At 37.4% G+C, this 27,530-nt stretch overlaps 1 protein-coding gene across 6 annotated transcripts in view; it reads left to right on the top strand.

Moving 5' to 3' along the window:
- PIKFYVE (phosphoinositide kinase, FYVE-type zinc finger containing) overlaps positions 1-27,530 on the top strand; it is an 86,120-nt gene that overhangs the window by 49,263 nt on the left and 9,327 nt on the right. For 4 of the 6 annotated variants that reach the window (XM_055345266.1, XM_055345270.1, XM_055345267.1 and 1 more), the window contains 17 exons: positions 872-998; positions 1,279-2,441; positions 4,386-4,486; positions 7,280-7,351; positions 8,017-8,188; positions 11,149-11,327; positions 12,962-13,075; positions 13,452-13,560; positions 13,655-13,809; positions 14,725-14,815; positions 17,921-17,981; positions 19,022-19,159; positions 20,179-20,299; positions 22,046-22,141; positions 23,649-23,732; positions 24,566-24,663; positions 26,533-26,697. In XM_055345266.1, coding sequence (XP_055201241.1) covers positions 872-998; positions 1,279-2,441; positions 4,386-4,486; positions 7,280-7,351; positions 8,017-8,188; positions 11,149-11,327; positions 12,962-13,075; positions 13,452-13,560; positions 13,655-13,809; positions 14,725-14,815; positions 17,921-17,981; positions 19,022-19,159; positions 20,179-20,299; positions 22,046-22,141; positions 23,649-23,732; positions 24,566-24,663; positions 26,533-26,697 — 3,046 coding nt within the window. Of the gene's footprint in view, positions 1-871; positions 999-1,278; positions 2,442-4,385; positions 4,487-7,279; positions 7,352-8,016; positions 8,189-11,148; positions 11,328-12,961; positions 13,076-13,451; positions 13,561-13,654; positions 13,810-14,724; positions 14,816-17,920; positions 17,982-19,021; positions 19,160-20,178; positions 20,300-22,045; positions 22,142-23,648; positions 24,512-24,565; positions 24,664-26,532; positions 26,698-27,530 lie in introns of those variants that run through there. The other 2 variants (XM_055345269.1, XM_055345272.1) reach the window with 2 other exon arrangements.

Here is a 27,530-nt window from a genome sequence, read left to right on the forward strand (position 1 = left end):
CAAGATCAAAGGAGTAATAGACATTAGTTAATACGTAGTCTTTGTTGAGCTCTCATTTTATTTGGGGAATTGTACAAGTAGAAAACATTCTTTCGGGCAGCCTGGGTGGCTCAGCGGTTTAGCACCGCCTTCGGCCCAGGGCGGGATCCTAGAAACCCGGGATCGAGTCCTGCGTTGGGCTCCCTTGCATGGAGCCTGCTTCTTCTGCCTGTGTCTTGGCCTCTCTCTCTCTCTCTCTCTCTCTCTCTCATGAGTAAATAAATAAAATCTTAAAAAAAAATGTTCTCTCTTTTGGAAAATTACTCTCTTCAGGATAGAGGCCAGTTCTAGGAAATTTTCCCCCTTCCCTTCAGTATCCTATGCCAATGCATGATGCTTAAATACCTTTTGATAAGGTCACTAATATGAGTAGTCTAATTTATTTATTTATTTACTTATTTATTTTAAAAAGATTTTACTTATTTATTCGTGAGATATATATATATATATATATATATATATATATATATATATATATAGAGAGAGAGAGAGAGAGAGAGAGAGAGAGAGAGAGGCAGAGGCACAGGCAGACAGAGAAGCAGGCTCCACGCAGGAAGCCTGACGTGGGACTCAATCCCCAGACCCCAGGACCCTGGGCCAGAGGCAGGCGCCAAACCACTGAGCCACCCAGAGATCCCCAGTAGTCTAATTTAGAATAAAAAAAATTGCCCTATAGTTAAAATTAAGGAAAGTATACAATTTAATTATATACTTAAAATTAAGGAAATGAATTGTGAGGTTTATTTCTAAAATTTTCATATTTTCCAGGTAAAATTTACTGAGAATTTTATTCTTCTCTAATTTTGTAATGTAATGTGTTTCTGTGTTCTAGCAAGTTTTAGAACGAATCAGTCGGATGACCCAAGGTGATTTAGTGATGTCGATGGACCAGCTGCTTACAAAACCCCACCTGGGCACCTGTCACAAATTTTACATGCAAATGTTTCAGTTACCTAGTGGTGAGTGATCTTTAGCATAGATTCACCCGAGATTAAGGACAAGAGGAAATGAGTAAACTCATCAGTACTACAGTGTTTACTTTCTCCCACTAATATCTAATATCCATTAATAATATCTGGTTATAATGCTAAATATTTGTGAGCAGTGGTTAGATGAGGATTGGCAGCTGTGATCTTGCTTAAAGGGTTTCTTGTGGAGATTAAGATGATGAATTAACTCTGTCCGGATTTAGGGCTTGCCAGCTCGGTGTTCTTAAACTCTGTATTTGTTTATTTGTAGAGCAAACCAAAACATTGATGTTTTTTGAAGGCTGTCCACAGCACCTGGGCTGCACAATCAAGCTCAGAGGAGGCTCTGATTATGAGCTGGCTCGAGTTAAGGAGATCCTAATATTTATGATCTGTGTAGCTTATCATTCGCAACTGGAAATCTCCTTCCTTATGGATGAATTTGCAATGCCTCCTACGTTAGCACAAAACCCTTCCTTCCATTCTCTGATCGAGGGACGAGAGGATGGAGGGACAGTGCAAGAGCCATTTAGTGGAAGCCCCCTCCCCCGGGAGCCTGACTTCCCTCCAGAGCTTCTGCCCTCCGAAGATAGCGGTTTGCCAGAATCAAGGATTGTGTTTGAGAAGGGTGACCAGGAAAATAAAAGCGTCCCACAGGATGTTGCCTCTTTGAAGCATCAGGAATATGCCACAGCAGCTTGCCCGGCAGCAGGCATCCCCTGTGCCCTCTTTCCATCCGTCCCAGAATCGTTGCTGCCGCTCCATGTGGATGACCAACAGGATGCCACGGGCACTGCGCAGCCAGAGCCTTCACAGCACACAGATGAGCTACAGGACCCCAAAAGCCAGATGAGAGCCTTTAGAGACCCTTTGCAGGATGACACTGGATTGTATATTACTGAGGAGGTTACCTCTTCTGAAGATAAACGAAAGACTTATTCTTTGGCCTTCAAACAGGAATTGAAAGATGTGATCCTCTGTATCTCCCCAGTAATCACATTCCGGGAGCCCTTCCTTCTAACCGAAAAGGGGATGAGATGCTCTACCCGAGATTATTTCGCGGAGCAGGTTTACTGGTCTCCTCTTCTCAATAAAGAGTTCAAGGAAATGGAGAGCAGACGGAAGAAGCAGCTGCTTAGGGATCTCTCGGGGCTTCAGGGCATGAATGGAAGTGTTCAGGCCAAGTCTATTCAAGTCTTGCCCTCCCACGAGCTAGTGAGCACTAGAATTGCTGAGCATCTCGGGGATAGCCAGAGCTTGGGGAGAATGCTGGCTGATTATCGGGCCAGAGGAGGAAGAATTCAGCAAAAAAATGCAGACCCTTTTGCTCATTCAAAGGAAGCACCTGCTACGGCAAGCAACAGACCAGGAAGCAAAATTGAGGGTGACGAAGAGAAAGGGTTGATTCCAAGTGATGCAGTGTGGTCAACAAAGGTGAGGCACTTTGGGTGCACTTTTAGGATGTGTTATAAGACTGCTGTGGCAGATTTAAAAAAAAAAACACAAATATTATAGATTGCAGATTTATTAACTATTTCTTCCTATGCTTTTTTTTTTTTTTACCTTGAGTCTGTTGGCTTATGTATTGCTTTAAGTATGAAGTAGGAATATAAAGTAATGAAACTGCGTTTTGAACTTCTCACACTGAATTCACAGTAAAGTAGGAAGAGCTTTGCTGTAGGGGAAGGGTGGAGCTGAGTAAAATCTGTGGAAGGCCGACTTGGGTGTGGGTGTGGGTGTGATGTGGCCTTGATCCTGTTCATGCTTGTGAGAGGGAGCGAGACGGAAGCTTCCTGCAAAAAATGGATGTGTTTTTAGAAAATTTCAGACTTCTTTATTTAGCATAAACACTTCACGTTATTTATGATAGTGCCCTTATTCTTTTTAAACAGAGATTGAGGGGAAATTAGATTTGCCCCTAGACACATTATTGATAGTGGTTGTAAGAAAACTAAAAAACCTGTCTGTAAATGAGGATATGAAATTGTTTAATAGAACAAATAAAAAGATGCTTAATTTCACTGAAAGTTGAAGAAGTGCTAAATAATAACAGGACCTTACTTTCTTTGTGGTACACTAGTGTTTGTGAGATTGGCAAAAAAAGGAAAGTGGTAAGAGCCATGGTTAATGTGGTATGAAAAAATGCTTATGTTAAATTGTATGTAAATTTGCATTTATATACATTTGTGTAAATTTATATAAAGTGATAGGGAGATCTGTTTTAGTTTCTCTCTCTCTCTCTCTCTCTCTCTCTCTCTCTATATATATATATATATATATATATATATATATACATACATACACACCATTGTCCAGGATTCCAATCTTTTATAACCTATTCTGCAGAAATAAGTAAGCATTTTATCTAAGGAAGCTTACATTTTGTAGGAATATATGTAAAAGGTTATTTGCTGAGGCCTTGGCTCTAGTTGTTTGCAGTAAAAAGAATGAATTGGATCTCATTGAACAACCTAGATAGAGCCCATGATTTATTTTTGAGTGTTAAAAAGCAAGTCATGTTGTATGTAGCATCCTCTCATTTTTATAAAACAAAATCACCTTTGTATTCATATGTGGGTGTGTTTGTGTAAATGCGTGTAAACTAGCAAAAAGACTGCATGGTTTTTAACTTTAGAGTCAGAAGTTATCGTTTTGGGAGGTGGAGTGAAATCGAAGGAGGAGATGCTTTTTGTACTTCATGAAATTTTTCATGTATCTCTGTACTGTTTGATTTTCAACAGAGAGCAAATGTTGGCTATGTAATGATCAAGAACAGTATAAAGTACAAGCAAATAAATACCTGAGAATTTAAATTTTTAAGATTGCTGTTATATCCAGCCATCCATTCAGACTGTTTCATATGGATATAGTTAGTTAACTATTTACTTCCAAAATAATTTAATGGAGTTCTGTAAGTAATGAAGAGTATTTAGGAAAACAAGCTATTTAGACTTCTGTTTGCATTTTTAAGTTAACTTAAACTTTTTGGTTTGTTTTGTCTCAAAAATGAAATGCTCCATTTCCTCATTTATTCAGTTTCTGGCAGTTTTCAGTCTGCATTGGAACCCTTTCATTGATGACTGGAGGTGTCACAAATCAAGGGGAATGCATGCATGGGGAGGCACCTGGGTGGCGTCTGCCTTCAGCTCAGGTTACAACCCCAGGGCCCTGGGATCCAGTCCCAGTCTGGTTTCCTGCTCAGTGGGGAGACAGACTGCTTCTCTCTCTGTCCCCGCCTCCCCCACTTGTGTGCATGCATTCTCTCTCTCTCTCTCTCAAATGGATAAATAAAATCTTAAAGAAAAAAAAAAAGGGAACATGCATTGAGGTTGGAGTATGGTACTACTTTTGGGTGCTTATTTGTTCCTCCTCTTTTAGGTGGACTGTCTGAACCCTGTGAACCACCAGAGACTGTGCGTGCTCTTCAGCAGCTCTTCTGCACAGTCCAGCAATGCCCCCAGTGCCTGTGTCAGCCCTTGGTAGGATTCTTTTCCTCTTGTATTATTGCACTGTATTTAAGGCCTTAATTCTAACAACTTTAAGAAAATTCAGCTGTTAAGATCTGTTTTCAGGTACATGGCATGCTGCCGGGCATGTATGAATTGCTAGGGCTTTTAAATTTGTGAATTAAATACCAAATTTGTATTTGTTCATGGTAAGAAGTAAGTGAGAAGTACCTTGAGTAAGAGCGAAAAGGATGTGAGAGATGGAAGAGAAATTTCTATTTATAAAGGTGAGAAATAGTTTGCCTTTTTTTTTTTTTTAAAAAAAAGATTTTTTTTTATTTTTAAGTAATCTCAATACCCAATATGGGGCTAGAACTTACAACTCTTGGAGAGCAGGAGTCAAATGCTCTACTGACTGAGCCAGCCAGGTGCCCCCATAAAAGCTAGTTTTAAGCATTTTGATGATAATGTACAATTCAGGCAAGTTTTCTGTAAGGCATCATTCTCATAAAAGCAATCAGCCTTTGGCTTTATTAATGGGTTTTATCCTAAAACTTAATTCTTTTTTTTTTTATTGGAGTTCAATTTGCCAATATATAGCATAACACCCAGTGCTCATCCTGCCAAGTTACCCCCTCAGTGCCCATCACCCAGTCACCCCAACCCCCCCACCCACCTCCCTTTCCACTAACCCTTGTTCGTTTCCCAGAGTTAGGTGTCTCTCATGTTTTGTCACCCTCACTGATATTTTCACTCATTTTCTCTCCCTTCCCCTTTATTCCCTTTCACTAATTTTTATATTCCCCAAACGAATGAGGCCATAGAATGTTTGTCCTTTTCCAATTGACTTATTTCACTCAGCATAATACCCTCTAGTTCCATCCACGTCGAAGCAAATGGTGGGTATTTGTCATTTCTGATGGCTGAGGAATATTCCATTGTATACATAAACCACATCTTTATCCATTCATCTTTCGATGGACACCGAGGCTCCTTCCACAGTTTGGCTATTGTGGACATTGCTGCTACAAACATTGGGGTGCAGGTGATAAAACCTAATTCTAAGTAGATAGAAAAACACTTTATAAATTATTTGTAGATAGAAAAACACTTTATAAATTACTTGTTTCACGCCCGGACACCTGCACCCCGATGTTTCTAGCAGCCATGTCCACAATAGCCAAACTGTGGAAGGAGCCTCGGTGTCCATCGAAAGATGAATGGATAAAGATGTGGTTTATGTATACAATGGAATATTCCTCAGCCATTAGAAACGACAAATACCCACCATTTGCTTCCACGTGGATGGAACTGGAGGGTATTATGCTGAGTGAAGTAAGTCAATCGGAGAAGGACAAACAGTGTATGTTCTCATTCATTTGGGGAATATGAATAATAGTGAAAGGGAATATAAGGGAAGGGAGAAGAAATGTGTGGGAAATATCAGAAAGGGAGACAGAACATAAAGACTCCTAACTCTGGGAAACGAACTAGGGGTGGTGGAGGGGGAGGAGGGAGGGGGGTGGGGGTGAATGGGTGACGGGCACTGAGGGGGACACTTGATGGGATGAGCACTGGGTGTTATTCTGTATGTTGGTAAATTGAACACCAATAAAAATTAATTTATTAAAAAAATTGTTTCAAATGATATGATAATCATAAAAGGCTAGTTATTACATAGTTTATCTTTAGTTTTTAAAGTACTATGTACTTTATCTTTTTATTAATTTTTAAAAATTTGTTTCTCCTGCGCTTTTTTATTTTTTAAAATTTTATTTAAATTTAGTTAATTAACATAAAATGCATTATTGATTTCAGAGGTAGAGGTAGAGGTCAGTGATTCATCAGTCTTATATAACACCCAGTGCTTATTACATCACCTGCTCTCCTTAATGTTACCTGGTCCCGCATACTTTAATTTTAAAAGCTTGTTTTTGGAGCACTGTTTCCATGACAAAATGTGTTCTGTGTTTTAATTTGGGACTCCAGGAACACTTATTTCTACCAGTGAGATCAGGGATTCTTCTAGTATTTATATAGTTCTTAGCAGACTTTGACTTAGGGCTGGGGAACCCATAGGCAGGTTTTTGGCTTTTTTTTTTTTCTTTTAAGATTTTGCTCATTTATTTGAGAGAAAGCATGTGTGGGGGTGGGGAGGGAGAGGGAGAGAGAGAAGCAGACTCCCCACTGAGTAAGGAGCCGGATGCAGGGGCTCCATCCCAGGACCCTGAAACTGTGACCTGAGCTGAAGGCAGACACTTAGCCAGCTGGGCCACCCAGGCGCTCTCCGTAGGAGTTTTCTGTGGGAGTTTATGGACTCCTTAGGTCAAAGCTTGAATAAAGTGTGGATTACAACAGGGCTATAGCCAAATTCTCTTATTTGTAGGCATTCATAAGTTAGGCATAAAGTCAGGAATTGGCTCTCCTGGAAGAATATGAGCTGCTGTTCTCCATGCTCAGTAAAGATGTGGACCAGAGAGCAGGAGACAGGAGTTCTATTTAATGGTGATAGGGCATAAGGGCTTTGTAGGAAACTTTGATCTTTTCCTAGTTCATATCCATTTTACTCATTATTATTTTTGCATCCTGATTTAGTTTGATAAGATACTAATGGACTGGGAATAGATAAGGAGCTATAGTGTGGCTAGTTCAAACCCCTTTTACCTGATGAGATTAAACCTGTTGTAGAAGAACAAGAGAATATTACCTATTTTAATACTACATTGTAGGCACATCTAACAGGTAATCAGTCTGTAGTATCATGCAGTGTCTTGGCAGTGTGGTAATTCTTATGACGTGCTCCTAAGAAATACTGTCTTCTTTTAGGATTGTGACAATGGAATTTTATGGAAAGAATGATCTGACATTAGGAATATTTTTAGAGAGATACTGTTTCAGGTAAGAACAGATTTTCTCCTTATGTTCTGTGTATGCTTTTCTGATGCCCAGAATTTCAACCTAAAACATAAAGAAGAGTTGAAGTATTGTGTGGCCTCCACTATAATACCATGTGTCGGAGTACCATACAAAGAAGTCATCTATTTCATATTCAATCCCAGGATGTCTTATCTACTTCATTTTACAGATCTTTGAGTGTCTAATTATGCTGCCATCTAAGAGTTTTTTTTAGGATATGTGTCTTTACAGTGATTGAAATGAGAGGCAGGAGAAGCATAGAGATCATCTAGACCTTGGTTGAAGTCAGAGTTATCACCTGCCACTTTCATGAAGAAGAGCAAGTAATTTTTACCAGCCCCCATTATAGGGAACAACAAGCTCCAGAAGTATCATGGGCTTTCCTAGGTAAAATGAAGTGACATTTTAAAAATGTGAAGCAAACAGAAGGTGCTTAATAAGTGGAAACCATCACTGAGTTGTAGCTGAAGGCAGGCTTAGCTGCAGGCTCTGAGCGTGCGAGTGGTGCCTGGAATAGGTCGTCCACCAGCTATCACTGCTCTAGAGAGGACACTGAGCTTCCTGGACAGCGGTTCCGATTAGCCAGTATTCATTCAACATTACTTCTCGGTTTCATGGTTAACGTGAGGACTTTGTTTTTGTCAAAGGCCTTCTTATCAGTGTCCTAGCATGTTCTGTGATACCCCTATGGTGCATCATATTCGGCGCTTTGTCCATGGCCAAGGCTGTGTGCAGATAATCCTGAAGGAGTTGGATTCTCCAGTACCTGGATATCAACATACAATTCTTACTTATTCCTGGTGCAGGATCTGCAAACAGGTAAATGTACCCTGTTACTCTAATATTTTGTACAGCATCATTTATTTATTTTATTATTTTTTAAAAATATTTTATTTATTTATTCATGAGAGAGAGGCAGAGACACAGGCAGAGGGAGAAGCAGGCTCCATTCAGGGAGCCCGACGTGGGACTTGATCCTGGGTCTCTAGGATCAGGTCCTGGACTGAAGGTGGCGCTAAACCACTGAGCCACCTGGGCTGCCCAACATCATTTATTTATTTTTATTTGTGTAGTTCTTTTTGGAGAGGATGATCTATGTTATTTTAGATTTATTTTTTACTGGGCTCTTATTTCTTTTACCTTCCAGGGTAAATTGCATTTTGTGTATTGCATTTAGTGTTTGTTTCTGGAGGTTTTCATCTTGGAATTTATCAGTCATTATGTAAAATATAGATACCTTGTTTGGTAAAATTATGGAGATTATATCTTGAAAATTCTCAGTTATGTTTATTTATTCAGCAGACACTTATTTAGCACCATCTGTGTGCCGGGGACTCTGTGAGGGCCTGGGCATGGCTCCTGTCCTTTAGCAGGGGAGACAGACTTGTAGCACAATAGTTAAGTACGCTAGGATGTTTGTCTCTGTTTGAGCCTCTATCAACATTCTATCTTAAGAGATATAGCTGAGACCATGTTTAAATTGACCTCTTGAGAAGATGACCATGTGTTTTATTTCTAGTGTGTGCTTTTCTTTTTTCACTCTGGAGGAAATACTTGTTTGACAATATTAAATGCTTTTAATACGCCCTTTTTATCCAGATTGTTTGCAGTGAGCATAGGCCAAGTTTAACTTTGTTTACTTATTTTGGAGTGTGCTTTTGGAAGGCACATGTGAGAATTACAGATAAAATAATAGTGTGACCTATATCTATCAGTGGTAAAGGTAGGCAAAATCAAAGTCTGTTCCTTTTGCAGTAGCAAGTGTACAGCCATGAGATTGTTTCTTGTAACTAGCTGTTTTTAAATACTTATAGGCCTTTCTTTCCTATTAGATAGCTGGTACTGTTTTATTGTGGAATATGTGAACTTCTGCAGATTGAGCAGTGAATTAAAGGAATAACTTAAATTAGATTTGTGTATCTTACATGCTTTGGTGTATGTACTTTAATTAATTTATAGATTTTATTTATTTATTCATGAGAGAGACAGAGAGAGGTAGAGATACAGGCAGGGGGAGAAGCAGGCTCCATGCAGGGAACCTGACGTGGGACTCCATCCCAGGTCTCCAGGATCATGCCCTGGGTTTAAGGTGGTGATAAACCGCTGAGCCACCCGGACTGCCCTGTACCTTATTATAAAACAAAAACTTTTGCCTTTGGGGTTATGTTAGAAAGGAAAAGGTGAATGGTTTTTGTTATACAAAAATGAAAAACTTCCATATGTCAAAAAAGTTATATCATGACTAAATAGTAATATACTTAATATTACATTTCTGTAAGGCATAATAGAAAAAGGGCAAAAGGCATGATAAAGCAGTTTCATACAAATGGCCAATAGACATGTGCAAATAAATTTTACTCAGTAGTTAGAGAAATGTAAATAAAGCCAGTGAAGTGTGGCTTTATTTTGTTTTGTTTTTAAGAAATTACATTTCAGGGGATCCCTGGGTGACGCAGCGGTTTGGCGCCTGCCTTTGGCCCAGGGCGCGATCCTGGAGACCCGGGATCGAGTCCCACGTCGGGCTCCCGGTGCATGGAGCCTGCTTCTCCCTCTGCCTGTGTCTCTGCCTCTCTCTCTCTCATTCTATGTGACTATCATAAATAAATAAAAATTAAAAAAAATTTAAAAAGAAATTACATTTCAAAGCTTTGTAATTCCCAAGATTGGTAAGAAAGTGGGGAAGTTGTTATTCTCAGATACTGTTGGAGATTGTATAAACCAGTACCTTAGTTTGTTTTTAAGATTTTATTTATTGAGAGAAAGAGAGAGAGAGAGAACATGAGCAGGGGTGTGTGGGGGCTGTGAGTTGGGGCAGAGGAAGAGAGATAAGCAGACTCCTTGCTGAACAGGGAGCCTGCCGGGGGGGCTCCATCCCAGGACCATGGGATCATGACCTAAAGGCAGATGCTTAACCAACTGAGCCACCCAGGCCCTTCCCAATACCCCATTTTGGAAGACTGGCAAAAAGTATCAAAGATCACACAAATGTTCATGCCATTTGGTCTACCAATTCCCACTTTTCTTAATTTATTCCAAGGAAATAATTATGGATATAACACATATGTATGTATACACAAGAAAGTTCATCAGAGCATGATCAGAATAGAGAAAAACTTCTAATGTCTTAAATGCATATCAGTAGGGATTGGTTAGATATGTCCATAAAATGGGATACTCTATGGTTATTAAAAATCAAGTTACTTAAGAGTATTTTAGGTGGGAAAATATTTATGATACACTGCTAAGTAAAAATAATACAAGACTATGGAGCTAATTATAGGAAAGATTTTATAAATACAATGGCTGGGTACCTTCTATGTGTTCATATACATATGTATGTACATATAAATATATATACACATACATAGAAATAAAGTAAATATTCTAGCATATTGATGTTGGTGGTGGGATCACCAGTGGTACTGCTCCCCCAACCATTCCTAACTCTATCCACTTTATTTTTTAAAAGATTTTATTTATTTTGACAGAGAGAGAGCACAAGCAGGGGGAGTGGGAGGGGAAGAAGCAGGCTCCCCTGTGACCAGGGAGCCCGATGTGGGGCTTGATCCCAGAACCCTGAGATCATGACCTGGGCTAAAGGCAGACACTTAACTGACTGAACCACCCAGGTACCCCTGTATCCACTTTTAAACAATTCTTTTTCTTGTTTTCTTGAGTCAGAGTATATTAGATTTGTATTAGAAAAGAAAATAAATTATTTTTTAAAAAAGAGATTCTCAATATGTAATTACATAACAGATGATTTATGTGAATTTCAGGTAACACCAGTTGTTGCTCTTTCCAATGAGTCCTGGTCCATGTCATTTGCAAAATACCTTGAACTTAGGTTTTATGGGCACCAGTACACTCGCAGAGCCAATGCTGAGCCATGTGGTCACTCCATCCACCATGATTATCACCAGTATTTCTCTTACAATCAGATGGTGGCATCTTTCAGGTAAGAAGTCAGAATGATCCTATACACAGTCACATATTCCCCAGAAGGCTTTGTGAACATTTCTTTAGTAACTAGATTAATTTGCAGTGTGTGTAGTCCCCATCTCCACCCTTGCAAATGCAGAGGGTCCTATTTTGTGCTAAGAGCTTTCAGTGTTGTCATTTTATTTAATCCTTAATTTAAGAAAGAGTATTACGATTACCCTCACTTTCGAGTTTATAGGTCACTTAGAGAGCTAGCAAGTGATGAAGTCATGAGATGAATGAGTAGATCTACCGCTTCAGATGTTAGTCTTAACCACAGTTTTCTACATGTAGGCATTTGTTAGAATTTTGGCTGAGACATTAACTAGCGTAAGGTTACTTGGGTATTCCAGATAGAGCTGAAATCCAGATAGAGCTAAAATCACTAGTTCACACAATGATATTAAGTGGTATTGTGGTATTAAGTGATTTGTGAAAGCCTTCAGGCTTGGCTTTCAAAATATATCTAGAATCTGAACACCCCGACCCTCTCTACCACTCCCACTCTGCGCTGAGCCTCTGTTGCCTTTCGCTCGAGTGTCGCAGTGGCCTCTGCCAGTTACCCTGTGGTCTGATCGCAGCCCAGTGGTCAAAGTGGTTGTGTTAAATGAAGATTGGCTCAGGCCACTCCTCTGCTACAGACCTTCAGTGGCTGTCTCAGTGAGTACGAAAGCCAGAGCCCCTTTATGGGCCTGTGAGCTCCACGTGTTCTGGCTGCTTAGTGCCTCCCTGTTCTCGCCTCCTCCTCCTGTCCCCTTATCCCCTCCTGTCCCCTCACTGCAGCCTCAGTTCAGTCAGGTGGGACCCTGCCTGGGAGCCTTGCATGTGCTCCTCCACTCCCCGGATATCTGCCTACTTTTCCTTCCTTCCTGCAGGTCATTGTTGACATTTCACCTGCCCTGGCTCTTCATCCCTAGCACTCCTACTTCCCTTGCTTGCTTTCTTTTTCTCTGTAGCACTTACCATCTCACACTGTATGTTTTAACTGTTCATTTTGTTTATTGCCTGAGTCTCCTTATTCCTGAATCAGGAGGGCAGTAATTTTGGCCTTTTAGTGCTGTATCCTCAGCACCTACAACAACATCTAACACAAAATAGGCCCTTAGGAATTATTGGCAATTAGAGCTTATTTCCTTTTGGAAGCAAGAGCATTAAACATGAATCACTGCTCGGATGGGTGATAGCATTTATTAGGCAACATGAGCTCTTATGTAGAAGGGCTCCTAAGGGACTCACGAGGAGTAAAGACTCATGAGGAATCCTCAGGAGCTGGGAAGGTGACTTGCTTCTAAGCTAACTGTAGGAGGGGGTTCCTCTCATTCATAAAGCTTTTTATCCCAGTCCTTGAGGTTTATATGCGCAAGAGGCAGCCTCAGGTGATACATGATGACATCACAGGACAGTGAAGAAACAAACAAGACAAAACCATTCCAGAATTGGGGAGGATAATTATAATGGTTGAAACTTGTCTTCAGTACTTTTATAACTGTTTTAAAATGCTTTTTTGTAGAAACTTTGTCTTGTGTCTCATAGGATTTATATTTACCTCTACTCTAGATATGAAAAGATTTTTTACTTTCTTACTATTACTTGTATTTTTTTTTCTCCCAGTTATTCTCCCATTCGGCTTCTTGAAGTATGTGTTCCCCTCCCCAAAATATTCATTAAACGTCAGGTCCCATTGAAAGTGTCCCTTCTTCAGGATCTGAAGGACTTCTTTCAAAAGTAAGTTTTAGTTTATTTGATCATCTGTTTTTTGTGTAGTACTATCATGTACACATTTTAAAATATCACGTTAGTTCATTTAGCTTTCTTTGAAAACAGAAATAATTATTTTTCTAAATATATGTTGCATATGTCCGATGTAAAAAAAAGAAATGTAGACTGCATAAAAGTATAAAAAAGAAATCAAACCTTCTTAGACATAACCGGTGTTAAAATTTTGATGGACATCCTTGTAGGTCTTTTTGTTGCAAAATTGTATATGATTCTTAATCTGACAAATTTATAAAGTTTTGTGTGTGTAATTTTTCTATTTATGTGAGATTAGAAAATTTAATTCTAACTTTTCTAAAGAGTTTAATGTTTATGGTTTTATTAGAGTTTCACAGGTATACCTCGCTGTTGATGAAAGACTTGCATCTTTAAAAACGGATACATTTAGCAAAACAAGAGAGGAAAAAATGGAAGATATCTTTGCACAAAAAGAGGTCATTCATTTCTTTGACAGAAACTCAAAATTATTATCAGAAGTTTCTTTTGGGGTGTATCTCAGACTGCTGGAATTGTTTCTGCTCCCTATAGATGGAAGAGGGTGAGTTCAAGAACTGGATTGAGAAGATGCAAGTGAGGCTCATGTCTTCCTCAGTCGACACCCCCCAGCAGCTGCAGTCCGTCTTCGAGTCCCTCATTGCCAAGAAGCAGAGTCTCTGCGAAGTACTGCAAGCTTGGAATAACAGGTGTGCTTTGCAGTCTGGCATTTCTGTCATATCTTTGCAAAATTTGCTTTGCCTTGATGTTTTTAATTTATAAAGGCCTTTAATAATTACGGACGTTACATTTTACCCTCCAGTTGTGGAAGTTTTTATTTTTCTGTCACCACTTCCCCTTCTTCATTTAAAACATCTACGCTAATCTTCAGGTAGTTTATAAAGATGAAAAACCGGATGAGAGCAGCTTTCAGTGCTGTTTCAAATACTTAGGAGTGTGTGTGCCTACTGAATATAATAATATAATTGAATTAGTATTCCATGGAGTGATTATTGGTTTTTAGGTTAGGACTTTCAGATGTATTATTATGTGTCTTCTTAAACTTTTATGTAAATATTTATTTGGGGAAATATTTCCCTTTAATGCTTATTTAAAAGTTCAGAGATTATTATCTCATTTATTTATGGAGCATCTGCATTATGCTAGGCAATGAGTAAGGCATTAGATGGACATTCCATCTTTTATTTGGTCTTATGAATCCTACAGTATATATACTGTTGACATTTTACGGAGGAGGAAACTGTAGCTCTAATAAGAGACTAAGACATTTCCCCAAGTTGTGTGGTTATTGTCAGAGCTGGGTTTTGAGCTCAGGTCTCTTGGTCTCTAAAGCTTGTTTTTTGTTTTGTTTTGTTTTTAATTATATTATGCTCTCATAATAATTTACTATTCTTTTATAACTATAGTTATGTCACTTATATGTCTATAACTCTATAACTCTTGATTAGTTGATTAGAAATAAATAATTTTAATATCTATTGTCAAAATAGGAAAATCTAATTATTGTGGCTTCACAGTTGTAAAGAGAAAATTTGTAAACATTATTCAGAATATTAGAAACAAACTGTATTCTTTCCTCCTCTGTCCTAACCCTTTAATTATAGATTGCAAGACCTTTTCCAACAGGAAAAGGGTAGAAAGCGACCTTCAGTTCCTCCAAGTCCTGGAAGACTGAGACAAGGGGAAGAAAGCAAGGTAATGAAATGTGGTCTCGTCTTTGGTTTTTCATTGATACAAGTATTATAATCAATTTCGATTAAGACAAAAGTGGTAATTTAATACTTGCATTTAATAATATTAGATAAAGGTTTTCATTTCGCAGTTGTGAGGTTTCAAAGAGACATGTCCTGGATTAATTTTTTTATCTTGCTTGAAATAAAATTGTTCATTCATTTCACACATTTATCAAAAGCCACTATCTAGGCATCACTAGAGATAGCATCATGGTTGCAGTAGATGCTATAAAGAACAAGTTGTGGATACTCTATATAATAGGATCCTAATTTATTTTACTATGTAGTTTTGTGTGTTTTTTATCTCTGTGCTTAAGTGAGAAGGTTTTCTTAAAGGACCTATCTGTACTGGGTTCTGCACATTGATTTAATTGGCTTTTCCTAACTATATTGGTTTTTGTTTTGTTGCGTAACAAATTACCACAAACTTTGTGACTTAACACACGAGTATATCATTTTATAGGGGTCAGGAATCCTGTGTGACTAGGATCCCTGCTGAGTCCACGTGTTCAAGTCAAGATTTCAGCCAGGGCCATTATCTTACCTGAGGTCAGGGTCATCTTCCTAGCTCATCCAGGTTTTTGGCAGAATTTAATTCCTAGTGATTATAAGCCTGTAGTCCCACTTTTGTTGCTGGCAGTTGAGCAGAGCCCATTCTCAACTCCTAGAGGCTGCCTGCATTCTTTGCCATGAGCCCTCTTTCATCTTCAAAGCTTGCAACAATGCATGCTTCAGATTTCCTAATTCCTATTCTCTGCCCTCGTGACACAGATCTAAAGGACTTGTGTGATTAGGTCACTACCTGGATAATCTCTCCCCATTTTAAGGTTTATCAGTTTGGGACCTTAAATACACCTACAGAATCCCTTAACAGCAGTATTTAGATTAGTGTTTGAATAACTGGGGAAGAAAGATGTGTATACTGGGTAGGATTCCTGGGGGTCATCTTAGAATTCTGCCTATTACATGAACCATATTTTCAGATAAATTATTATTGTCAGCAAAATATAAGGGGTTAATTTTTTTTTCAAGATTTATTTTATTTTAGAGAGAGTGTGCATAGGGGCAAGGGCAGCAGGAAAGGTAGAGACAGTCCCAAGCAGACTCTCTGCTGAATGTAGACCCCATTGCAGGGCTCGATCTCATGATCCTGATTGAGATCACAACCTGAGCCAAAACAACCAGTTGGATGCTCAATCCACTGTTCCACCCAGGCACTCCATAAGGGTTTAGTATACTGATAAGATGAAGGGCTTTGAGAGAATTTATATATATATATATAAGTTATATATAAATATAAATTATGTATTTATTATATATATAAGTATATATATAAATTATATATATAAGTGTATAGTATCTGTAGGGAAGTATTTTCATAGAATAATAAATTCCAGTGCCTTGGATCTTGATGCTTCTTTTTCATCTCAGAAACAACTGTGTTGGAATTACTTTTCCTTAAGGTTTAGGTGAGAGTAAGAGTAAGGGTTACCAAAGATGATTTATACATTAGTATTTGCCAACTAACCTAGAGCTATTAATGGCTAACACAGACTGTTAGTGGCTTTTCCATTTGCCCACTGAAGAAACTGCAAAGCTAGTGGTGTAAGACTTTTAATTATAATATGTAGATACATAATTGAAAATACAAAATCATTCGGTTAAATGATCATCTTTTTGAAGGTTTGAACGATGATTTGAAACTCTATAGCATTTCCTGTATTTTCATTCAGAAACTAGTTTTTGAGTACTTTTAGGGACTATTCTAGGTTCAAGGCATATAGTTCTGAACGAAGGCCATAGTTACTAACTTTGTGGAACATTTGTCTAATGAGGGAGGAGACTGGCAGTAAACCAATGAACAATAAACTTTTAAAAAACAAATGGAAAAAAGGCTATGAAGAAAGAAATAAGGGAAATGGAGAGTATTGCCCAGGGAATGGATGGTGGTGGCTTATTTTATAAAGGTTGCCAGGAAGATCTCTCTGGTATGGTGAGCAAATCTAAAAATGTTCTAAGTAGCCATCTAAGGAATGACTTTGTATTCAAATTATGCACAGGGTTTATAGTGGTTCAAAATATATCTTACCTATGGATAATGAGACTCTAAAGTCCAGTGGTTGGGGGATCCTTGGGTGGCTCTGCGGTTTAGCACCTGCCTTTGGCCCAGAGCGTGGTCTTGGAGTCCTGGGATCGAGTCCTGCATCAGGCTCCCTGCATGGGGCCTGCTTCTCCCTCTGCCTGTATCTCTCATGAATAAGTAAATAAAATCTTAAAAAAAAAAGTTCAGTGGTTAATAAAAGTATACTAAGTTTGGTGGATAATCATAAGTAATTGTTAGATACTTTAATGTTAGGAAATGAACTGCTATTTAGAGCATGATTCTCAAAATGTAGTTCAAGGACCCCTGGGGGTTTAAGTCCCTTTCAAGGGTTCTTTCTGCAAGATTTCCCTTTTTCAATTACATATCTGTGTGAGGCTAGATTTTCTTTATATTCTTCAATCAATAATATAGCTGAACAGATTAAATACAAGAGCCAGATGATTCTTGCAAATACTAGTATTTGCAAAAGTGTTAAAACAGTGCCACCTTTGCCAATTTTTTTTTTTTTTTGGTAAGTAATTTTTTAATTTAAAAACGTTATTTATAGGGATCCCTGGGTGGCTCAGTGGTTTGGCGCCTGCCTTTGGCCCAGGGTGTGATCCTGGAGACCCGGGATCAAGTCCACATCAGGCTTCCTGCATGGAGCCTGCTTCTCCCTCTGTCTGTGTCTTTGCCTCTTTCTCTCTATCTGTGTCTCTCATGAATAAGTAAGTAAAATATTTAAAATGTAACATAAATAACATTTTTTGGTGTGTGTAAGGGTTTATTATTTTTAAGATGAATTAATGCGTATTCTGAAACTTTCTCAGTTTTAATTTCTAATAAGATAAAAATCAAAAGTTACAACCTATATAAACAAAAGCTGAGTGTCTTAATAGTTCTTAAGAGGCTTAAGGTTAGAAAATCTTAAAAATATGATTTTAATCAAATTTCCTTAAGAATAAAGTATTTACTTCTCTACAGATAAGTGCGATGGATGCGGCTCCGAGAAATACTTCTCCAGGACTTCAAAATGGAGAAAAAGGTTGGTCCTTGAGTAGTGATCACCTCCTATTGGATTTAAAGAAATTTCTTAGTCTGTAAATTGTTTCACTGGCTAATTTTGAGAATTTTTTCTGATGCAGTTGTTATAGATGTGTTTTTTTCCTTTCTGTAGAGTATTGTAGCACTGTAAGTTTAAGATTATTATAAAGTTTATTATAAGAAAATAAATTAGAGATGGTTGCTGTTAGGGGAAGAAAAAAGAAAAAAAGGAAATTGAAGTTTTGTTTTGCCTGTTCCAAAGTCAGCAGGTTTCACTGCAAAAATATTAGAAAGCTTACGTTTTGGGATCCCTGGGTGGCGCAGCGGTTTGGTGCCTGCCTTTGGCCCAGGACGCGATTCTGGAGACCCCAGATCGAATCCCACGTCGGGCTCCCGGTGCATGGAGCCTGCTTCTCCCTCTGCCTGTGTCTCTGCCTCTCTCTCTCTCTCTCTCTGTGTGTGTGACTATCATAAAATAAATAAAAAAAAAAACGAAAGCTTACGTTTTTATGTCATTAAAATCTTTCCTAGACCTATGCTGTCTTTCACAGTATTTCATTGAATAATTTGATGCCATCCTAGAAAGTTTGTAGAGAAATTTCCTTAGACTGTCTTTGTGGAACATGAGCTCAACTCGTAATTCTTGTCATTTTCTATTATAATTAAGTGGACTTTCCCCTTGAGAATGAGCATGTGATTTTCTTTCCAATGATGTCCAAATTTTATTCCCTATTAAACTGAATGAACTAGTGTTTAGGTAGCCATTATGGCCTAGTGGAAAAGAATATTGGACAAGAATCAGACTTGGGTTGCTGGTCCTAGTGCTATCACTAAGACTTGACTGTGGTCAGTTCATATAACCTGTTTGGATATTTGTATTGGTTTCTAAAATATGTGCTAAAATGACCTAAGTAATTTTTAGGAATTTAAAATTCTTTGGCTTAGGAGGTAGAAATATGAGTAGGCATTTAAAAAACATTTCTGTTGGGGGACATGGACTCAGTGTTTTTAAATGACTCACTTAAGTTTATTTTTCTCTAGAGGATCGCTTCCTAACAACCCTGTCCAGTCAGAGCTCCACCAGTTCTACCCATCTCCAGTTACCTACTCCACCAGAAGTCCTGCCTGAACAGTTGGTGGGGGGGCCCCCCGAACTCGATACAGCCAGCAGTTCGGAAGGTGCTGTTTAAGTCCCTTTTACTGTACTTTATCCAAAAAAGGAGAGCAATGTGAATGCTTTGATACAATGCTTTCTTGTATTTTAGATTTGTAAATTTTATACTTAACTAAATGCTGTTTGGGGCGCCTGGATAGCTCAGTTGGCTGAGCAGCTGAATCGTGGTTTTGGCTAAGTTGTGATCTCAGGATCCTGGGATCGAGCTCCATGTCAGGCTTCCTGCTCAGCCAGGGAGGGAGTCTGCTTGAGATTCTCTCTCTCCTTTCCCTCTGCTCCCCCTGCCCCCCGCCAATCCCCGGCTTGGGCATGTGCATGCACACGTGCGTTCTCTCTAATTTTTTTTGAAAAGTGCTGTTTTAGATAGAGCTTTTTACCATATCACTTGCTTTACTTGACATATAAATATTTCAGTAAATTGTTTCATTTATTTTCTGGGATATTACTTTCTTGAGTCCCATAAAACATATGGTTGTTGCTTTGTAAGAAAATAAGAGAAATTGTAGCCATTTTTCCAACAACTATTTATTTCAGTAATAGCAAATTTATGCCTTGCTTGTGTTTAAGCAGTAACTACTGAAGTAGTAGAGACTTTAAAAATAACGTTAAATTGTAGGTAAGCTCAGATGTAACAGCCACAGTATACATAACTAACTGAGAGTTGCAGTGATGACAAGAAAAGCTATGGCTAAATTCACGCAGGCTAAGGCAGTGATTATATTGTGGCTGCTGCCTGGTCACTGCAATAGTAAGCCATCGATTATAGGATAATACCAATTTCAGAGAAGTTTAAATGTAAAACAGTTTGCTCCTTGGAGTCTCTGCTGTCTGTAAATGCTTCACTATTGCTTCTTTCATCCCCAAAGAGTCCTTATTCCTAGATCAGAAATTTTGTACCATAATTGGTAATTATGTGCATATGTCTGTATTCCAAAAATGACAGGAAATAATATTGATACTTTATAGTTTTGTTTTTTTTCTCTTCTTGAATATTAACATATAACTAGAATATTTTTTATCCTAGATGTGTTTGATGGGCATTTGCTGGGATCCACAGATAGCCAAGTGAAGGAAAAATCAACCATGAAAGCCATCTTTGCAAATTTGCTTCCAGGGAATAGTTATAACCCTATTCCATTTCCTTTGTAAGTATTATAAAAGTCAGTGACTGTTTTTGGTAGTTTTATTTTCACTTCATTTAAAAAAAATCTTTGTATAGAGTTATTCTCCACATATATAGATATGTTTATTTAACTATATACGTACTTCTCAATCCTAAATTATACTTCATCATAGTAAAAGAGAGGTGTCTTTTGGTATAGTGTAATTTGTAGAATTATTATATAGTGATCATTATTACATAGTAGATGATCAGATTAAAAAGCATTAACTAATGTTGCTTAATGCTTAAGATTACCAGTTCTGAAAATAATTGTTTTTATATACTTTTTTTATATACGTTTTTAAAAGATAATTCTGCTACATCTATTAATCCCATAATCATAGAAACATATTACTGATTGTATATGAAGATGACATTACTGACCTAATAACTTATTGGGACGTGATACTTTTCTGTCAGTGGAGATATAGTACAATGACTCATACAGGTTTTCATGTGATCTTGTTTGCACGGGGCTCGCTGAATAGGAAAGAAGACAGGCTGGTGGCTGTGAGTCTTTTCCCCACTGGTTGATCTGTGTAGCCATCAAATGCTGCTCTTGTGTGGTGGTACAAGTGTATCCAAAAAGTGGACATTTGTTAATAAGGACCATTATTCTTAACTGGCTTTTGTATTTATTTATTCAGTCAGTATTTAAATTTCTTGAGTGCTAGCTCTAGTGCCCAAGGATGTAGAACAAGATAAATCAGGAAAATCAGCACTGTCGGGAACTCACAGTCTCAAGGAGGAGACAAGTTGAGATTCGTACTACAGACTGTGAGAGTCCCTATTTATGCTGGGTCAGACTCAAATATCTTAGCTTTTTCAGTGGGTTATTGTCTGTCCTGTTGTGTGGCCTTTGCCCCATGCCCTCACTTTTTCTTTAGTTGTTAACTCCTATGAATTCTTTCTCAGAAAAACTTTAGACCCTCCCACTTGCTCTCTGCCCTAGCCAGATTAGATCTCTCTGTTACGTGCTCTCATGATTCCATCATGGCACTTACCACAAAAGGTGATTTTATTTATTTGTAGGATTGTTTCTTTACACCCCACTGTCCTATAAAGTCTACCATGCCTGTTTTTTTCCACTAGTGTATTGTTAACATCTTGTGCAAGTTAGGTGCTTAGTATTAGTTTTTCTGAATATTGAGTCTCATGCTGGCATGGTGGGTGCTCAGTATGTAGCTGTTACACAGATGAATGCTTCTCTAGGGGCTTTAGGATGGAAACCAGGGGATCAAGATTTGGGTTAAAATTGTCACACCATTGAGATTCCATATGATAATAGGAGAGTGGCTGTGTTATATTATTTCTTGTTGGTTTGATAGTACGTTTCCCACAATTTCTAGAAGACTTGTCTTTTATTCTTATGGTAGAACAAAACCTTTCACATTTCTGCTGCCCCATTATAAATACTTTTTGAGATGAACATGGCTCAGAGTCTCAGTAGCATGGAAGGCGTTGTTTGGGATAACTATTCCAGAACCCTCTGATTTGAAAACTAATTCTGATGATTTTTAATTGCCTTTAAAAACTTTCTGTTGATACATTTTCCTTGGCTGTTTGGTTCAAGTTCTGCATACATTTTGGTGTACTTAATTATATTCTTAAAATTGCACGGTATCTAGGTAACTTAAAATTGTCTTGAAATTTTCTTATAACGTTTCAGTGGTTTGTATATATCATTTTCTGCTAATTTTGTTCTTATTTATTTAAAAATTTTGAACAGTGATCCAGATAAACACTACTTAATGTATGAACATGAACGGGTACCCATTGCAGTTTGTGAGAAGGAACCCAGCTCCATCATCGCTTTTGCTCTCAGGTATTATTCATGGGACTTTTCCAGCTATCATTAGATCTTTATATTTTATGTATATTTATTAATCACCTTTATTTAGATCTTTTATAGAGAGTAGAGCAGAATAATTAAATAATATAAGCAAAAAATATATATATATTCTTTGGGCATGATAGCTTGTTCTCTTTGGGTCTGAAGTGTATTCTTTGCTTAAATAATTACAGAATGACTCTTAAGCAAGCTTCTACTAACTAAATTGGCTAGGCAAGTTATTTACTTTATATCCTTTAAACATTCTCTGTATTATACTGTGTATCCATTGTATCCCTTCATTATTGCATTTACTTATTCATATAATGGAACATTTTATGTCATCAGAGTATCTTTTTGGTCCTCTATTTCCTTCTACTTCTCACACATGGCAAGTAAAGTTTTCTTACTAGAATAATGCCATTCCTATGCCTCAACCCACTTACATGCCCACAGTTATGTCTTTAAAAAGTATATTTCTTTAAAAATATTTATATCTTATGTCTAAAAAGTGCTTTTTAATCACACCAATATCTTGGTAGTGGTAGAACTTAGTCTAAGTATAATCTAAGATGTTTAATTAAAAAACTTTTTGTCTATTGGAAGGCATTGAAATTGAATTTTTTTTTTTATATATTGTTTGCAAGGAGCCTGCTTATTCTACAGATATTCAAATAGCTACAATATGTGGTATAGTAGGTATTGGATTTATAGGAATAAATAAGATCAATTTCAATTTCTATGCCTTAGCATTTATGAAGTTTACTGTCTGGATTGTGAGGAATTTCTTTCCTTTAGGGGATTCCATATGATATATTTTTTTTGTTTCTGCCTTTTGGCCTTTATGAAGTTAGTATTTGTTTTTTTTAATGCTTTAGTCACACTGCATTAATAGATAAGAAAGGTAGGAAAGCCAACCAAATAAAAAAATTTCTTTTGTACTGTTAGGAATTGAGTATTCCAGAAGAAATCACTTTCTTCTAATGTCTTGGAAAAATAGTACATGCTTCTCTTGTTCCCTGATATCTGATTTATCTAAACTAGGGCTCTCAGACGGCTAGTCTAAGAGTTTATCTGATTTATCTAAATTAGGGCTCTCAGACGGCTAGTCCAAGGGTTGGATTTGTTTCTTAAAGTTCAGTACCTTTACTCAAGTTCCTTTTCTTGCTGTTATATTAAAGTTTGAAGTTCTATACTTTGAATTGCCTGTTCTATCCCTGGAGGTATCTAATCTAAATGTTAATATATGGCCTTTCACAATCATTGTTTTGGATATTGATACTGGTTGGTGTGTTGGGTTGTATTTATGCTTTATTATCTGTGAAGATAGCCTTCTTCATGAAGCTTCTACTTGATAATTTTGTTAGTTGACTCAAGTATGTTTAATTACGAACACATAGAATGATTGTGTTTCTGTACTGCAGAGTTTATTCTAAAGTATGTGATTTATTTTGGAAAGAAGCTTAATGTTTAACATTTTTCAACCTATTTCTACCCTAAGTTGTAAAGAATACCGAAATGCCTTAGAGGAATTGTCCAAAGCGACTCAGCGGAGCAGTGCCGAGGAAGGGCTTCCGACAAATAGGTGATCCGTGATTGAGTAGAATTTAATTCATTTGGCTATGTCATCCTTTTTCAAATGCTCATACTTATTACAGCATATTATCCGTGTGAAAGTTACTAGAATACTGCCGGTGGCATTCCAACTTTAGCCAACAATAGAACAGAATTCAAGTAGAGCAAAAGGCCTTTAGACAGTGCCTCTGGATAGTTTTCTGATAATTTCCATGGAAGTTTGGTATATGTTGTAGACTTAGGCTTTCAGCATTTTCAGTTCTCTTTGTTTTCATTTAAAAAATAGTAACTTGTAAAATTAGTAATCTACTGCCTTACTTCGTAATTTAAAGTACTTGTTAATTTTTCGTAATCATTAAAGATTCTAAATAGTTTAAAAATAAAACCCCCAAACCAGTTCTTTTAGTATGTTCAGTATTTTAGACATTTAGACAGAAATTGTCGTAGGCTCGTTATTTTGATTCTTACTGAAGTAGGTTTTTCACCTTTACTAATGTGACAAAATTTGATCTATTTATTATCATGTTAACTAGCCTGAGGGATATGAAATTGGTATTTTCTAATGAACTTGGGGAAATATTATAAAAGCTTCTGCTTTCATGTATTTTCCATACTTTTATATTCATATAAATATAATGCTCTTTTTGTGCTCTTTTTCTTAAGTCCAATAGACATTTCAAGACTTTTTCTTCTATGTTATAACCTGTGTTTACAGAAATTATGAATCAGAATTTGGATACCATGGGTGAATTAGGTGGGGAGTAGATTAATGTAGGAGTCATTTTTTGTCTGAATTGTATGAAACTAACTTTTCCTTTTTTTTTTTTTTTTTTTTTTTTTTAGTACTTTAGACAGCAGACCAAAGAGCAGCAGCCCTATTAGATTACCTGAGGTCAGTGGAGGACAGACAAACCGTACAGCAGAAGCAGAACCACAGCCAAGTAAGATTATACATGGAGGAGTACTTATTTATTAGTCTTATTTGTAATTATGGTTTGAAGGAGAAAACATTAAAGAAATGCCAGCTGGCAAGAATTTATTACATCTGGTGTTTATAATATGCATTAAAAATTTTTATATGCCCTCTTTTATAACTGTTTTGCTTTTCTTTGATCTTTACCTTATTATTGGGTTTGAAACTTCTAGCAACTCATAGGTCTATGCAAAAAGCAGCAGAATCTGCCATTTTAGAGCTTTCAGTTTAAAGTATATGAGCTAAACAGACTTATAAAAAAGTTTTTACAGTATCGTTGGCATGGTAAAAATAATTTTTCATGTGTCCTGCCCTTTAATAGCCACATAATAGTTATTTAACGTATTCCCATTTTTTGAAAGAAAGTTAAGACTTAAGTAACTTGCTCGAGATTACAGAGGTAGCTGGAAGCTGGGATTTGAACATAAGTCTCTTTGACTTTGTCAGGAATGTATTTCACTACAAATATAACAGAAAACTCAAGTGACTATTGGGGCTTAAACAAATGACAGTGTATTTTTCTAAAATTGCAATGTCCGCAGGCAGGCAGTTGTTGGCATTGGTTCAGTTAGTCTGCATTGTCATGACCAGAGAGGGGGTGTTTCTTTATGATTCTCTTAAGTTTTCCTAATGATCAAAATGTTCCATTTCATGTGTTCATTTAAAATAGAAAGAAGGGAAATAGCTATAAGCTGCAACTGTTTCCTTTAATTAGGAATGCAGAGGCTTCGCCTTTAGTCTCCTTGACTGGAACTGAGTCTCACGGTCACCCCTCCCTGCATGGGAGACTGAGATCGTAGTGGATAGCACCACCCTAGTTGCTTATACAAATTGTGACTCATTTTCTGGGGTTCTCTGCATTGCTGCCCCAAACTAAATTGCAGTTATTTCAGTGAGGAACAAGGTGGGCTTCAATAGTAAAGAGCCCATAAAGGTGTCTGCTACCCTAAGCACTTTAATGAGTGATATTTTATGTGGATTTTGTAGATGGTAAATGTACAAGGTTATAATCATATATGCTAAGCTCATAAGTCATACATAGATGATATACATATACTAAGCTCAAAACTAAGAATGAAAATATATAGAGTAAGTTTTGGTAATATTTGTGGCCATCTTTTACTAATTTCTGAAAAATGCTGAAGAAATCTTGGATTTTGCTCTGTTAAAAATGTAGGAACACAAATGATAAGGAGACATTATCTTTAACTCTGAATTCTTGTGGGTTGTAGAATTGCTTTGTATTAGTTTAATTAACTATTGTAATAATGTAAGCATTTAGCTCTAAAATTTTTTGCTTAATTTTTTTGCTTAAGATACTATGACTGCAGGATGCCTGGGTGGCTCCATTGGTTGCACAGCTGAATCTTGGTTTTGGCTCAGGTCATGATCTCATAGGTTATGTGATTGAGCTGCACTTTGGGCTCCATGCTCAGCAGGGAGTCTACTTGAGATTCTCTTCCTCTCTCCCTCCGTGCATTTACACTTGCATGCACTTTCTCTCTCTGAAATAGTTAAATCTTTAAAATAAAAAGATACTGTGACTGCCATGTAAAGATATTTTTGAAAGATTTTCTGTAGAATTTCTCACATTTTGACATATGGCTATCTGAGCACTGCTCTTCTTTTATATTTCTGATAATAAAAGTGCTTGACTAATAACCCCCCCCCCAGACCCCATGAAACATGTAGAATAATAGTCTGCAAATGAAAGTATCAGTGTGGCTCCTATTCATTACCCTCATATTATGGTTACTGCTAACAAAAGAATGAGTTGAAAATCTTTATTTTTCCACCTGCAGTGACCTGTACTTAATATGTTACTGTTTATTTTTAGCCAAAAAGGCTTCTGGAATGCTGTCATTCTTCCGAGGGGCAGCAGGGAAGAGCCCTGATCTCTCTTCCCAGAAAAGAGAGACCTTACGTGGAGCAGATAGTGCGTACTACCAGGTCGGGCAGACGGGCAAGGAGGGGACGGAGAATCCAGGCATTGAGCCTCAAGGTGTGTTAAAGGAGACCACTGTGCCTGTTTTACTTGCTTGTGTTCTTTAGAGCCTTGAGTCGATAATTCTTCCTGCTGAAACCAGGGCGTTCTCTCTCTTCTCATGCTGTAGCATGGCAGAGTGGAAAAAGCATGGCGCTTGTAGAGTCCCACTGGCTTTAGATGTCATTGCAATCACTCTTTGTGGTAGAATCAGAAATCCTTAAGTTTCCATTTTCTCCACTGTAAAGTGTCAAAAGCAATGTCTTACAAGGTTTACTAAGGACTGAGTGACATTAAACAGGTGAAACATCTATCTCACCTTATAAATCACAGTTATATATTCACATGTTTTCATTCCACTACCCCCTCAGACATTTCCTTCCTTTACCAATCTCTGTAGGGTTGAGGGCATTGATGTCTACTTTCATTTTGATATTTAAAAATTTGTCTACCTGATTGTGTTTGAATGTGGGGTGAGGCCAAGCATCAAACTATGCTGACCTGTTTTTGTAAATAGAATTGTAGCGGAACATAAGCACGCTCATTCATTTACTAGTTATCTGGCTGCTTTTGTGTCATATTGATAAGTTGAATAGTTGTGACTAAATAAAATACTTACCATCTGGCCCCTTACAGAAATAGTTTGGCAACCCCTGGGATTAGATCATGAATTAGTAGTCTAAAAGGTAGCATAATAAATTGTCATTAGTAATTAAGATATCTATTTAGTATTCTATAGACTTCCATTGGGCTGTAATCCTTGGAAGACATTGATGCTTTGAAAAAATAGTTTTGAAATGTGACACTTAGGGGATCACTTCTTCTGGCTATTGAGATATATGCCAAATTTG

The sequence above is a fragment of the Nyctereutes procyonoides genome, unplaced genomic scaffold, assembly GCF_905146905.1.
Source record: "Nyctereutes procyonoides isolate TBG_1078 unplaced genomic scaffold, NYPRO_anot_genome, whole genome shotgun sequence".
Lineage (NCBI taxonomy): Eukaryota > Metazoa > Chordata > Mammalia > Carnivora > Canidae > Nyctereutes > Nyctereutes procyonoides.